Below are 15,267 nucleotides of genomic sequence, written 5' to 3' on the forward strand. Positions count from 1 at the left end.
TAATAGTAGGTTTAAAAATATTATTAAATTATTATTTGTATTATTTGTATTATTTAGTTTATTTCATTATTTATTACTACATTATAACAAACATTTAACTTAACACATAATTAAGCTTAATAATTAAGTCTTTGCACAACTAAATAAAAACCTAGATAATATTTTATTTGCAAATTTTAAATGAGTTATTTTTTCTTTTTAAGAAAGGTAATTAGACATTATAAGGGAAAACTATGGTAGTATAATAACAGATACAAAAAGAAAGAGTAGAAGATGGATGGAATATGTACAAGAACTATTCTCTAAAAATATGCCAGAACAAAATAGCATTAGAATGGATGAACGATTTTATATAATGAAAGAAGTAACAAATATAATAAAGAGTACCAAACCAAGGAAAGCAGCAAGCCCCGATGAAGTACCTTCAGAATCGTTAAAATTGCTTGATGATGATGGCATAGATATGTTAGTTGATTTATTCAATACAATTTATGCATCAGCAAATATTCCGGAAAAATGGTTGACATCAACTTTTATTACATTACCCAAGAAAAATAACCCTAAAGAATGTTCAGACTATCGAACAATAAATAGCTCTTCTGAGCCATACCTTGAAATTATTTTTAAAGATCATACATCGAAGAATATACGCTAAATTGGAGAATGACATAAGTACGACGTAATTTGGGTTTAAACAAAGAATGGGCACCAGAGAGGTATTATTCAGTATAAATACCCTTATGCAAAAGTGCTTAGATGTCAATAGAAATATTTTTGCTTGTTTTATAGACTTTACTAAAGCATTCGATAACATACAGCATGATATATTAATAAAAATATAAAAGGATAATAATATTGACAGCCGTGATATAAGAATAATTTCAAATCTCAATTGGAATCAAACCACCAAATTTAAAGAGGACGATGAGTTCTCAGACGAAATAAAAATAAAAAATGGAGTATGACAAGGTTGTGTTTTGTCTCCCCTATTATTCAATATTTACAGTGAAGTAATTTTTGATGAAGCGATCCTCCACGAACATATTGGAGTTATAGTAAATGAGAAATTTGTTAACAACCTAAGATATGCCAATGACACCATCATTCTGGTGGGAACCATGACACATCTGCAAAGAAGCATGGACAGGCTGTACATTGCATGCAACAAATATGGACTTAAGATGAATGTTAAGAAAACTAAATTCATATTAATAACAAAAGACCAAACAGACACTCACAATAATGAATTCAAATTAATCTTAAACAATGCCATAATAGAAAGAGTGTAAAGAGTGTAGATACAAGTATCTTGAAACATGTATTCACAATAACGGGGATAACTCAAGAGAGATCTGGTGTCAAGTTGAAATAGCTAGATTGACGTTCTTTAAACTAAGGAAAAGTTTTTCAAACCAAGATCTACCATTGGATTTAATAGCTAGGATGTTAAAGTGCTACGTGTTTTCCACCTTGTTGTATGGAATGGAAGCTTGGATCCAAAAGAAAGCAGATGTTCAAAAAATCCAAGCATTTGAGATGTAGTGTTTCCGCAGGATTCTCAACATATCTTGCGTCGACAAAGTTATAAACACATAAGTTTTAAGAAGAATAGGCAAAGAACCAGAGATGATGAAGATTTTAATAACAATAATAAGTTGCAATATTTTGGACATTTGCTTAGAGGTGAAAAATATCAGCTGTTGCAGCTCATAATACAAGGAAAGATTTGCGGGAAGAGAAGCAGGGGAAGACCTAGAACGAGCTGGCTGCAACATTTAAGGGAGTGGTTACAATACAATACTAAAGAACTACTCAGTGCAGCCAAGGACAAAGAACATAAAGCCATGATGATTTCCAACCTTCAATAGATGAGAAACACAAAGAAGAAAAAATAATTTACAAATTTTTGGAAAATACTAGAAATGGCACTTGTGTTAACACAAATTACAACTATCTAGTAACCACTCTATTAAATACAGTAAATGGTATTTTTAAATTTTTATCACTATACATTATATCTTCATTAAACATTCATGAAACTCTACTTAGGTTTAATTTATTTCTATAAAAATGTTATTACTCACCTATGAACATAATGTAAATCATGAATTGAATTAATAGCTAATATCATTTCAGCAATATAAAATCTGGCCATATCTTCAGGAAGGCGATCAAAAAATTTGCTCAATAAAGTCAACAAGTCTCCTCCACAATAATAATCCATAACAAGGTACTGAAACAAGTTTGTAACAATAAACTTGATTTAAATTAATCATATGTCACATTATAAGTAAATTGTAAGTTATAACTTATAACTAAGCTTGCCAAAATAAAAACACTTCAAAATGTACTCTCGTGGACCATAAAAAACTTTGTATGCAAGTAATAATAGTAAAGAAGAGGCCTTTAAGTTATTAATTATTATTTTGTAATAAATTGGCATTCTGATCAATACATTTAGTATAGTATTATTTTAAGTATTATCATTCTATTTTTATACTTAGGTAATTAAGCATTAATATAATCTTAATTTTTAGAAATTGTTTTAAGATATCAGTGTGCAATTTTTTTACCTTTCTGGCTTAAGTATTAATTAATTATTTTTAGCATAAACAATTTTGAGTGATTTGTTATTAGAAGAAATATAATTAGACTATTATTAAACTTTAAGGTTATAGTACCTAGTGAATCTCAAAGGATTTTATTGACATTTTAAGTTTAGAATGAATTAAAATGGGTATAATTCATTTAAATTAAAAAATATTATCACAAAATTGGTTCTACTGATTACAAATTTGGTATGATATACAATATATTGCTATGTGATTTAGGAAGATAAATTACATTATGTGCTTACAAATTTTTAAAGACCTAATTTTCGGTCATAAATTTGTACAACATTGATATACTAATATACTAATCAGTAATCATTAGCAAAATGATTTAATAATTTGTACTTAATCTTAATATCTGTAAGAAACTAATAAATTAATAAAAATATAATAATTTAGTCATAAAGTATAAGCAATATTACATTACTTATAGCTGTATGTACAATGGTATATTATTTATTTTATATCATTCTATATAAAAAAAATTACCAAGTTTGTTTCATCTTGAAAAGCATAATGTAAGTTGGTTATCCATCTACGATCACCATATACCAAAACATCTCTTTCCTCCTAAAAAAAAATTAATAATATAAATATATAATATAATATAATTATATCTAATAAATTATAATGTATTATATTAAAACTATTAAGTTACTTGAAAACATGCAGTTTCAGCTCTTTTAAGCATCTCCCATTTATTAAGAATTTTCATAGCATAAACTTTATCTGTTCCTTTCATATGCACAACACACACTTCTCCAAAAGCTCCACGACCGATAACTTTGATGGTCTCAAAATCATCTCTAGTCAAACGCAATGACTTAACACACAATGCCACAGGTTTTACTATAATTATAAGTAAAACACATATGATTACTTTAATAGTATAAATTATTCAGTTTCTTTCTTTTCTTTTTCTATCATTCTACAATTCGTAGATAATATATAGTGTAATAAGCAAGTCATTATATTTATATTCAATACATAAAGAAAAAGACTTACGAGACATAGTTAAAGTACCAATCTAGTAATGGCACTTCGGCATCATGTTATGTTAATAATTAATAAATAGGAATCAATTAATAAAAATAAAATAATAGACCAAATATACGCTGGAAATTTTTTAGAACAAATAGTTATTGTTTAAAAATAATTAAATAGAAAATGTTATTTTAATTTAATCTTAAACAACTTTTTTTTGAATAATTAAACGTCAGTTTTCCACACAAAGAAAATGTTTGGTCAAATTTATTTACAGATTCCAGCTTTACATTTGTATTTAATATATAATATAAGAGATTATTTTATTAACTATTACACCTCACTTTAATGTAGATATGTAATCTTAAATTAAGTTGGTTTAAAAACACGATTAAACATTAATTATTTTAATAAATATATTTTTATTTTATATTTTAAATACTCACATAGATTTATTTTATCATATTACACTTATATGTTATACAAACAGTACATAAGTATTATTTTTAACAACATACATATATACTATAAAACATTTAAATTCATATTCATTTAATATTTTTAACCATTGTTTGATTATCAGTACTCCCTTGGTCACAATTAGTGTACATATACTGCATTCCACTGAATTGTTATATTAAGTTTTTTTTTTTTTAATAGCAATATATATAGTAATATTAATAATACTAATACATACCAAATTCTATAAAATCAGATACAGTCTTTTCTCTGCGTAAAGATGAATTATTACATTCATCATACAGTACAAGCAAAACATCTAAAAGAGTTTCAATACTGAAGCATTTTCCTTGTCCTTGTATTGGACCTCCTAAAAATAATGCTTCCAACTGTCTCAGCCGATTATCGCCTAAAAAAATATAATATGAAAAATATGTCATTAGTAAAAATATAAAATTGTACTATATTACCTGATAAAAGTTTTATATCAGTCACAACTTCCGACATTGCATTTCCGTGACTTGGCAGTTAAAATACCTAAAAATATTAATATTTATTTAAATTTTATTTATAATTGAAAATTGATAAGAAAATTGATTAATCTTTTAATGATAAAATGATATTCAACTCCAATATAATTAACTCTGGCAAATATTTAATGGTACGGAAACAAACAAGTAAACAAATAGTAGATAAGTTTAGTTAAGTTTATACAGGTGAAATATTAAAAACAAATATATCTAGTATAAGAAGTGTTTTAAAATACATGGGTACCTTATTATAAATATTATAGTAGGTATAATAAAAACTAATAAATATGAATAATAATATTTATAATTTTAAGATACTGTCTTATAACAATTATACATTTTATAATAAATAATTTATTATTATAATACATTTACAGATATGTAGCTTAAATGAAAACGAGATACAACATCCCTTTAAAATCCTAAGTCTGATTTCTAAAATTGAAATACACCTAATAGAATAAGTAAATAGACTTAAATCATCACTATTGATTTGTAAAGAGTGCTAAACCATCCATATAGCAGACCACTTCACCATCAGTTCAACAGTTTACAGTCAGTAAAATTATTGAATTTTATTGTTAGATGGTACAACATGACTTTTTTCCAATTCCGGCCATAGGCTTTGCAGGGGTCTATTGACCCTGGAGCTGCCACAAAAAAGTTAAATAAAAAAAAAACAGATTAACATTTTAGCATTGCAATTTACAAGCAATTTAAAGTATCCGGTGCCCTCATCTGCCCGGGGACTCTAGGCGCATGCCCCATGTGCTCGAAGGGTAAAAATGGTCCTGCTTTTGTGAAAATAATATTCTTTATTTTACCAAATAAATTATTGATTAAATATTTTAGCATATAGAAGAAAAGCAAAACTTACAATAATTGTAAGCTAAACTATAAATTAAAAATAACAAGAACAATATTTGTATTTTTCAGTTGTTGGTGTTTGAATATTAATTTTGAATTCAAAGAAATTTTTAGAGAAGCAATTTTTTTTTTTACAGTTTTCGCATATCTAAGTTAAATTGAATGTTAAAAGATCTGTTTTTCAATTAGGTATTAGGAAATAAGGGAATAATGTAAATAATTGAAACATGGTAAGTATGAAGATTTGAAAATTTTGATATGATAAAACAGTATGAACATTCTATATTAGAAGTTCTAGATACACAAATTTGAGAAGGTAGATAATGACATAACTAGTAACTTCAACTATGAAGAAGATTTGAGAATTTTAAAATGGCTAAAAAAAAGTTTTTGTTTATCTCATCATCAAAAGTTTCTTAAAATATATTCAACTCAATAAAAACAGACATTACTATTATAAAAAATATATATTGACAAAGATAGGTATCTTAATAATCTTATAATTACTTATAAATAAATTTAATTCTCGCTATTTTTATAACAACAGCTCCTTGTTAACAATATTTTAATTTTGGAAAATACAAAAATTAATTTTGATTATCAATAGATCAAAATCATGTAATATGACTTTTTGAATATTTATTCTGGTAGTTTAAAAGAGATAACTAAAGAACAGATTCTTAATGAAATTTCCTGTCTCAACAATTAAAATTATAATACAAAGGTTAAATTATGTTATATACAGGGTGATTCTTTTATCAAACAACACTCATTATTTAAAAAAGTATTGACTTTTTTCAATTTTTTTTTTTTTCAAAATTGTAGATTTACACTCTTCTTGAATTGTTTATTATTTTTATATTTTTCACCCTTATATTTATTATATACACCACCATCAACTTTTGATTTTCAAATGGTAACCTATACTTCAAATTTCATAATTTAATAAAGCTATTTTTTTAATTAATTATTACGTTAAAATTTTGAATTTAGCGCTAGTAGTTTATGAGTTATAGGTATTTAAAGTTTAGATTGGGAGAGTGGAGTGGTACGGGGTTACCCCGCAAAATGTTTGTCCACTACTCCGCTTGTCTAAACTTTAAATACTTATAACTCATAAACTACTAGTCCTAAATTCGATTTTTATGTATCAAAATTTTTAGAAAAATATTCTGCTTTGGAATATGAAATTAAAAAACTATGTTGCCATTCAAAAAAGTAAAAAACTTAAAAAATGATAAGGATAAAAAATATTAAAAAATATAATTTTTTAATAAAAGCGTTGGTTTTTTAACAACTTGAAACTATGTAAAACAATATTTTGAAAAAAGTCAATACTTTTATAAATAATGAGTGTTGTTTGATAAACGAATCACCCTGTATATGTAAATTATATAATATTGTGTAGGTATTATTATGTTACTTATATTTTAAATTTTTATAATTTATAATTATAATAATTTTTAATTATATTTTTGGAAACATTTATTTTTAAAGCTCATTCTGAAAAATGTTTATACTTATTATAATACACTAGGTACATTTTTCATTAGTATTAATAGTAATAGGTATATCAGATTCGCTAATAAACATTATTTATGTTTATGTCCTCGCCCTTTTACTAAAACCTAATTTAAATTCATTTGTTGTCCACAATCAGGTTTCATTAAATTCTAATATTAAATAAATATACTTTTTTTATAATCTTAAGAACTTATGAATCTAAAAATTACTTACTTTAATGATAAACCAATATTCATAATAAATGACAAGATATAAATAGGTAAGTGTTATTCTACAGCTTTCCAAATCAATTTCAAAGCATACATTCTAGATAACATAATAAAGTATCTGCCTGAATTTCAACATATTTATATTTACTTGTTGATAACTTAATGTAAAAATTAAGAGATAACCAATGTCAAAATAAAACACATAAAGTATAATTTAATGTAAAATAATATAATAACATTATGTCGGGTTAACTTGGTAAAATTTAAAATATAATATATTCCATATTTCCTAGTTCCTAGTATGGAAAAAAACAAAATTATTTATCAATGATTTATAAGGATGATGAAATAATGTGTTAACTCTATTTTTCAATAAAAATAATGTTTATTTAACATTCAAATATTGCTGAATTCCCAACTAACCAAAGATTCGATAGATAAAGGATGTCCACAAACTAATTTTATATTTCAATATATCTTGATTATTTTATAAGAATTAAGTTATAAATGCAAATTTTTGATAGTATGATCGAATATCACATACAAGGTGTAAAGATGTCTGATAAATATCTGTTCTTATAGGAATAATAGTGTTATGCGTTATCTGTGTAGTTAATTTAGAACGAGGTAAAAACAGGTCTTTTACTTGTTTATTTTGTAGTAGTATTTTGCACATAAAATGTGTTCAATTAAATCAAGATGATCTCTACTATTTAATTTATGTAAAAAAACTGTCCAAACTGAGTAAAAAATCTAAGATTTCTAAATCAGTCACTCGATCAAATAATACTTTTTAATCAGATATTAATTTGATCATAAAACAATTAAATGTCTTAAAATTTGAATAGACTAATCTGAAAAATCGCATCACCAACAAAATATGAATTAAGATTCTTTTGAACAAAAAAAACTTTTTTCTTAAATATTTGATATCAAAGACGACAGTATTCTTCTCCGTAACAATTTAAATAGTTTATCTGTTCATTCAACTTGAGACCCTTAAACTCAACCTCCTACTCCAGATGAAGACTCCTTTGAGGACTTCATTGACCGCCAAGCCTGCTCTAAAACATAATTTTATCAATGACCCTAATGAATCTAAAGATTCCAATAATTCATACACATCAACGATCAACTGTATTTTTAAAAAACTCGCTTTGCATATCATACCGATCACAACTCAGCAACTTGGCAAAGTTGATGGAAAGATATGCCCATTGAAAATTTCACAATATCACTAAATTCAACCTACAATGTTTTCAAGATCTAGGGTTCATCGAGAAAATTAAAAATCAGATCAAATTCTCAATGAGATTAAAATAACAAATGACAAGACTCCTAAACGAAGTTTCTATTTTCAAAATGTATGGAAGAAATTAAATAGCAGGCTTTCTAATGGTGATTCAAACCTAGCAAAAAAATATTTCAAAAGCATTACATCAATTATTAAAACTAGAGTTCAAAAAAACTAATAAACTTCGCTAAGTTTCAATGCTATTACCATAAATGTTAGAAGTCTAGTTTCAAAATTAAATACTTCTACTCCTCTACTCCAACTACTTAATTTCAGCCTATCTCTAATTTGTCTATTATCCCGAAATTCACATTTAATCTCATCAAAATTATCTAACATTTGTTTTTCATAACTTTCAAATCATCAATATGGATTTACTTCCAAACAATCTGTCTGTAATGAATTAGCAGTAGTAAAAACTATAATTGTTCATTCATTTGAAGCAAATGCACAAACTAATATTATATACATGAAGATTAGAGATAAGGAGACCAAACTCCGTATACAAAATATGGCCCGACAAAAGTCGCACGGTTATTCTGCCACCAGGAGCGCGTCGTTCGATTAGAAGGCTATGTTTTACCACATATTATAATATGTATTTTACTATAAATGTACGTTTTTTTTGTATTTGAATGAAATATAAAATATCATTCATTACTTATTACCTGCTTATATTAAAGTATACTTAAATATACAATTAAAGTTCAAAAGGTGTTTCCTGTAAAAAAAGTTTAAAATTCAAAATATTCTATAATGACTACGAGTTTAATGAAAAATGGTATGTATATAAATAATACATGAACTAAAGTTTTAATAATTTTCTACTACACTTGGTTTTTTCCTTTTTTTTTTTTTGAGTTTCATTGTAGTTTGAGCGTCTTACAATGAAATGCATACGTATTGTAATGAAAAAGCGTACAATACTTTTTGTCAAATCCATATTGTGTTCTTTACAACCAACAAATGGTAAAGATGCTGTGTCCATAAATTAGAGTTATAGAAAAAATTGTGTCTACATTTAACTCTTCAGAAATTAAAGTCTGTAATGTAATTTTTTTTAGTATTGAAATGAGAACAAAAAGACAATCTGACAGATGAATCAAATATCCTTTGGAACGCATGTCAATAAGTTTGTCTCTAGATGAAATAAGTTCGTTTTTTAAAGTTAAAAGACATCTTTGGCACTTGGTAAATCTGGTTGTTTTATGTATAATTATTGTATTTAAATAATCAAACAAACACAAAATAATAATAAAAATTATTTGAAACCTTATCATTGTATACATTGTCTATTTATAAATTTAATATTTTGATGAATTCAATAATAAATAATCATATGGAAATCATCCATGTCCATATGTTTAGTAACTAATTATAATAATATATTTGTTTTTTATTATTGAACCAATTTTAACCAATATCCCCCTAATTCTGTATACATGTTTTAGATCTGATCTAAATCATAAGGTAATAAATTATTTGCAAGGAATAATAAATCATGTTTAATTCGAAAAACATACATAATTCTTATTACAGTATAATACTACATGCTATGATATTGTAAAATGACTAAAATGTAGCCCTCTAATCGAACGGCGCTCCTGGTGGCAGAATAACCGTGTGACTTTTGTCGGGCCACTTTATAAACTGGCGACTCATAGGAGTTTGGTCTCCTTAACTCTAATCTTTTCATGATTATTATAATAATACTGATTTTTCTAAGGCATTTGACAAAATTAATCACGTAATTCTTATTAAAAAATAACAAACATTTAAATTCTCAGTTTGTTTACTAAATTGGTTTACTACCAAGACGTCACCAAATCGTTAAATATCTTGAGTTTACCTCTATACTCCGTGCCACGAGAGAAGGAACCCGTGTCCCGACCAAATAGCAACCGACTCCGCGCATCCCCCACTTATTTGACATATCGAAAGCGCGAACTGTAGAGGATAAAGTGGGGGAAATAGAGCTTAGTAACGCTAGCTGCCGTCAGTCTGCATGCGCGAAACGGGTTCCTTCTCTCGTGGCACGGAGTATATACATATAGTGATATACTTTTATATGTTTTTTCTGGTGTCCCTTAAAAATTTTTAAAAAAAACCTGTCATGTTTTCTTTTTAATACATTTATAAGTGATTTTCCTAATGTTATCACTAATTCTAATATCTTTTTCTTTGTCGATGACGCCAAATTAGAATAAATAATAAAACCTGAACAAGATGCTTCAAACTTACAATTATATTCTATTAATAACCTACTATTGTGGTGTGATACAAATCATATATGAAATATTAATCATAGGTATTTCATAATTTATGAAATTTTACTTGATAAAAAATCCCATCAACTTTCATTACTCAATTTCTGGCTTTAATATCAAGCTTGTTAATAAATTTAAAGATTTATGAATAATTTTAATCCTAAACTAAAATTTTTTCCTCAAACTGATATGATCAAGAATAAAGCTTTTCATAACATAGGGTTTATTAAACATACTTGTGATTCATTTGCCGACTCTATTCCCTTAAAAATCCAGACTCTCTCGTTCATTCCAATCTAGAATACTACCCTCTCATCTAGATAAATAACACATCAAAACAACATCTTAAACTAGAATCTATTCCAAATAACTTTCTACATTTTATCTCTTTGAAGTCCAACATCAATAAACCTCTCCATGGCACATATAATAATGTTTTAAATTTTCATAATATTTTTCTACTTTTAAAATTAATAGCCATAATACTAGAGATTCAAAACCTTTTTATCCGCTTTTTTCTACTAGAAATTATATTTTCAAATCTTCTGGTAAACTTCATATGACTGCATGTAATACTTAGGTATGTCTTTAATTATATTTAATTTTTTTTTTTTTTGTAATTATATTTGATTTGTATTATTTATTTACTTCTAAGTCTTCTTATAATATAAAATCTTTAATTAAGTAAGAACTATAATTTATTTGTATTATGTTTGTATTTACCACACACAATATTTATAATATTATGTTTTAGGACTCTGGTTCGGTTATTTTGAATAAGTAAATAAATAAATAAATAATGTCATAATATAAAGTATTTCCAATACTTAATATTAGATAATTAGGTAAAAGCAAAATTAAATTAAAACTAAAATAATAGGTATTAATAGAATATCCAGGGCTCCCAGTTTTTTTTTTAAATTGTATCTGTGACTCAAAAACTATTTTAATATTGACTGTTAAAATTAATAAAATCAAATTCAAAGTATAATTCATACAATGTAATAATTAGAGCAATGACTTTCAGGAATTTGCATAACTTTTCTGGTTAACTTTATTGTATGCAGAGTAAGCAGATACCTAGTACATTTCACGTTTGAAACCAAAAGCTCAAAATTTTTAATGAATGTTATTGCATAATTTAATTTTTTAGTGCATATTTTGAAGGTTTTTAGAAAATTATGTATTTTGATAAATATTTTTCATAAATAAAGGACAAAAATTATTATTATTTTCAACGGTTTCTATATAGTTTCTCATAAAGACGATAGAGACTTATTTTATCTAAATTGTGAATAGGAAAATTAAATTACAATAAAGTGATATAAAATTATTTGTTATTAAAGACCTATATATTATTACAATAATTATATCACAATTAGTAATGAATTGAGAATATAATTATGAATACCAAAAGAATTAAGTAATCAAAAATCTCCCAGTCAATCTGTACTTAAATGTAAAACAGCTTTTGACTTCAAAACCGCAGAAAATGATCTTATATTTATTAAAGCCTATTTTCTTGTGCTAATAACATCCATCAAATATTTAATAAAATTGCATATGTCTCTTGTTGATTCAATAAATTTAATTGAAAATACAATTGCTAAACTTAAAAATATACTTATGGAGAAAATGGAAATAAAAATTGATCAACTGCAAAAAATAAATATAGGCTAATCATAGAGAGATAATTAAACTATAGAGAGATCATTTTTCGATTTTCGAAATGATACTCGAAATAAAAGCGGTTAAAAGAGAAAAACGTACAATTTAACAATTTTGTAATATTAAATATTTATGGACGATTATCACCATAGAAACGAATAAAATTAAATAAAAAAGATTCCTTCGTCTGCTCAGAATTGTTTTTTATCGTATACGGTAAAATTACACTATCATGAGGACCAAAGGGACAATTCACCACTGAAATGCTGACCTACTTTTTTTCTATGATTTTTAAAGAATATTGGTGGAATATTTTCAAATTTTTAAGATAATATTGACATCTTATTTTGGCTATTTTAAAAGAATATAATTTCGGTCTCTATTTATTGTGTTCATTTTTGTATTTTTGTATAACAAATTATATGTAGTAAAATAATTATGTACCTAGTTTCTTGAACATTTGCTGCACGTGTATTACATTTTATTATACGTATATTACATTTTATTGAAATTTAATTTTTGTATTAACTTTAATCTATAATCAAATATCAATATACCAAAAGAAAATTCAACAAAAGCGTTTGCCTAATTTTGTAATCTAGTTTGGTGAATCTGTATTTTCAACGGATAATCTTATTTTAATTTTTAAAATCTGCAATGTGAAAGTAGCAAGTGAAAAACATTTTAATATCATACTATAACACCTAAAAACTGAAAAATACTCAGAAGTGCAACATCTTTAGAAAACAAAAAACAAATAATGTGCAACAATCAGTTACAAATTGTAACTAAAACTATCCGAAATCAATTCAAATTTATGTAAAACTTTGCTATCTATACCATTTTATAAACTAAAAAACATTTATTTTAAAAGTTATTTAGAAAAATATATGCAAAAAGATATGCCTGACAAATTGGTAATTCAAAAATATTATGTAAGCAATTGTTATAACAAGATAATGGATAAAATAAGGGCCACCGTCCAAAATAAAAAAATATGGGCCTCAATTAATGAGACTGCCGACGAAAATAGAAGATATGTAATAGTATGTATACTCCGGCCCACGAAAGATCAGTACTGCTTTTCAACCAAAACTCGTTTGATTCTATGCATTTCCCACATAGTACCACAATTATGGCACATAATATGGAAATTCTGTTACTACAGGTTATTCTGCATACTGGTGACGGTATTGATATCTCATGGGCCTGATTATAGCTAATATAATAATTGGTATACTACTATACTATAAATTGATTGTCTTGGAAAAATTATGTTGTTGATATCCGAGGTGTTAGAAAAGTTAATCACTTGACAATAGCAAAGTTATTTGATAGATCAATAACAGTATTCAGCATGACGAGGTATTGCTTTTTGTGAGTGACACAGCACAACATATGGTTAAATTGTCATCTGTAATAGTTTTTTATTCCATTTTTTGCTCTTCACAGGGCTGCAGATAAGGTTTATAGCATGATTCCAAAAGTAAACAAACTAATTGCAAATGTAAAAAAAAAATGTTTAAAAGCACCATGTCGAGTCCTAATTTAATTTCCTACATTGAGGTAAATATCCAAGTTAATAGCTAACTATACAGCCAGTAGTCCACATAGAAACTGTTTGATGAAATCTACGAGCCGTTTAAAACCAAAAATTTGACTACCTACCACAGTTGACTTTATAGAGTGATTGACGTAAACACAAACAATAGAGTTTACGTTTCGTATGAAACGTCTTTGTGGGTACAATAACTACGCATTATTTACTCACCGGAATTAATTATCATACGTTAGTATACGTTGTTTATGAGCAGTCCACTGTGTGAAGTACCTCGGCGTTTTCAGGTACCCCGCGACGTCCCGGAACCGACGGACCTATCACCCGATGCGCCCATCTCAACGGATCGGATCAACAATTCAACACACGTGTAAAGAAGGCGCACCGTATTTTCTTTGACGTTTCTCTCGTTGCGTCTTCACTGTCGTCGTATCTTGTAAGTTGTTGATTTGTTATTCACCTCCGTCATTCGGACTTCGGAGTTCGGTGTCGGACACTGACGACTGTCGACTGACGAATAAGTTTTTTTTCTTCAATTCCGCTGCTCGCGGTATCACTAACGTTCGGTGTTCGGACGTTGTATAATCTCATACCTACCTACGCTTTGCGCTATTGACGAGAGAATTTCGACGACGCGAGTCGGTCCGGCACGCAACGCAACGCCGCGCAACGGTGCGTCGGTGCTATTATTTTTGGGCACGTTGACCTTTCGAAACGCATTCTGAATCAGAAATTTCTGATGTGCGCGTTGCACCGGACGACTCCTAATCGAACGATTTTAGCGCGGTGGCGGTGTCGGGGGCACCAGCTGCTGCAGCTCTGCCCACCATCTCACCGCTCACCCCCCCCATCATAGCATATCTAGCTTGACTGTTATTGTACGGCGTGATCAAATGATCAAATCGTGTAAAATGATAATACCAATTTGGTAAATCCTACTCTATCGTCTATATAGATGTATCTCTAGTTGTTCTACTCCAGCCCTTCATTTAAATCGTTATCCCGTTTGGGTTTAATGTTTAATCTACGTTTATAAGCTATATATATATATTTTTTAATTTGTTCCACTTATAGACATACCTACCTAACTATATCAGCCACATCGCCATTGCTATGACGAGTTTTAGGTCGTATATATATAGACACTATATGACCTTAACTTATATGGACAATGACAGTATAGATTATAATATTATACCATAATACCTTATATTAGGTATAGTGTGTACTGTGTGTCTGTGTACACTAAGTAGGTACTCTGTACACTTATGCCATATCCATATGTTATATTGTTA

General features: G+C 27.1%; 1 protein-coding gene across 4 annotated transcripts in view; it reads right to left on the reverse strand.

Moving 5' to 3' along the window:
* Nucleotides 1-14,650, reverse strand: part of gek (serine/threonine-protein kinase gek) — a 40,216-nt gene extending 25,566 nt beyond the window's left edge. For 2 of the 4 annotated variants that reach the window (XM_015517283.2, XM_015517281.2), the window contains exons 1-6: nucleotides 14,186-14,650; nucleotides 4,526-4,592; nucleotides 4,294-4,464; nucleotides 3,271-3,461; nucleotides 3,102-3,182; nucleotides 2,085-2,233 (exon numbers count right to left, since the gene is read on the reverse strand). In XM_015517283.2, coding sequence (XP_015372769.1) covers nucleotides 2,085-2,233; nucleotides 3,102-3,182; nucleotides 3,271-3,461; nucleotides 4,294-4,464; nucleotides 4,526-4,562 — 629 coding nt within the window. In that variant the 5' untranslated portion in view covers nucleotides 4,563-4,592; nucleotides 14,186-14,650. The remainder of the gene's footprint in view (nucleotides 1-2,084; nucleotides 2,234-3,101; nucleotides 3,183-3,270; nucleotides 3,462-4,293; nucleotides 4,465-4,525; nucleotides 4,593-14,185) is intronic. The other 2 variants (XM_015517282.2, XM_015517284.2) reach the window with 2 other exon arrangements.
* Between the last annotated feature and the right edge of the window lie 617 nt (nucleotides 14,651-15,267).

This window comes from Diuraphis noxia, unplaced genomic scaffold (genome assembly GCF_037042655.1).
Source record: "Diuraphis noxia isolate RWA-SAM2 unplaced genomic scaffold, SU_Dnox_SAM2 contig0001, whole genome shotgun sequence".
Taxonomy (NCBI): domain Eukaryota; kingdom Metazoa; phylum Arthropoda; class Insecta; order Hemiptera; family Aphididae; genus Diuraphis; species Diuraphis noxia.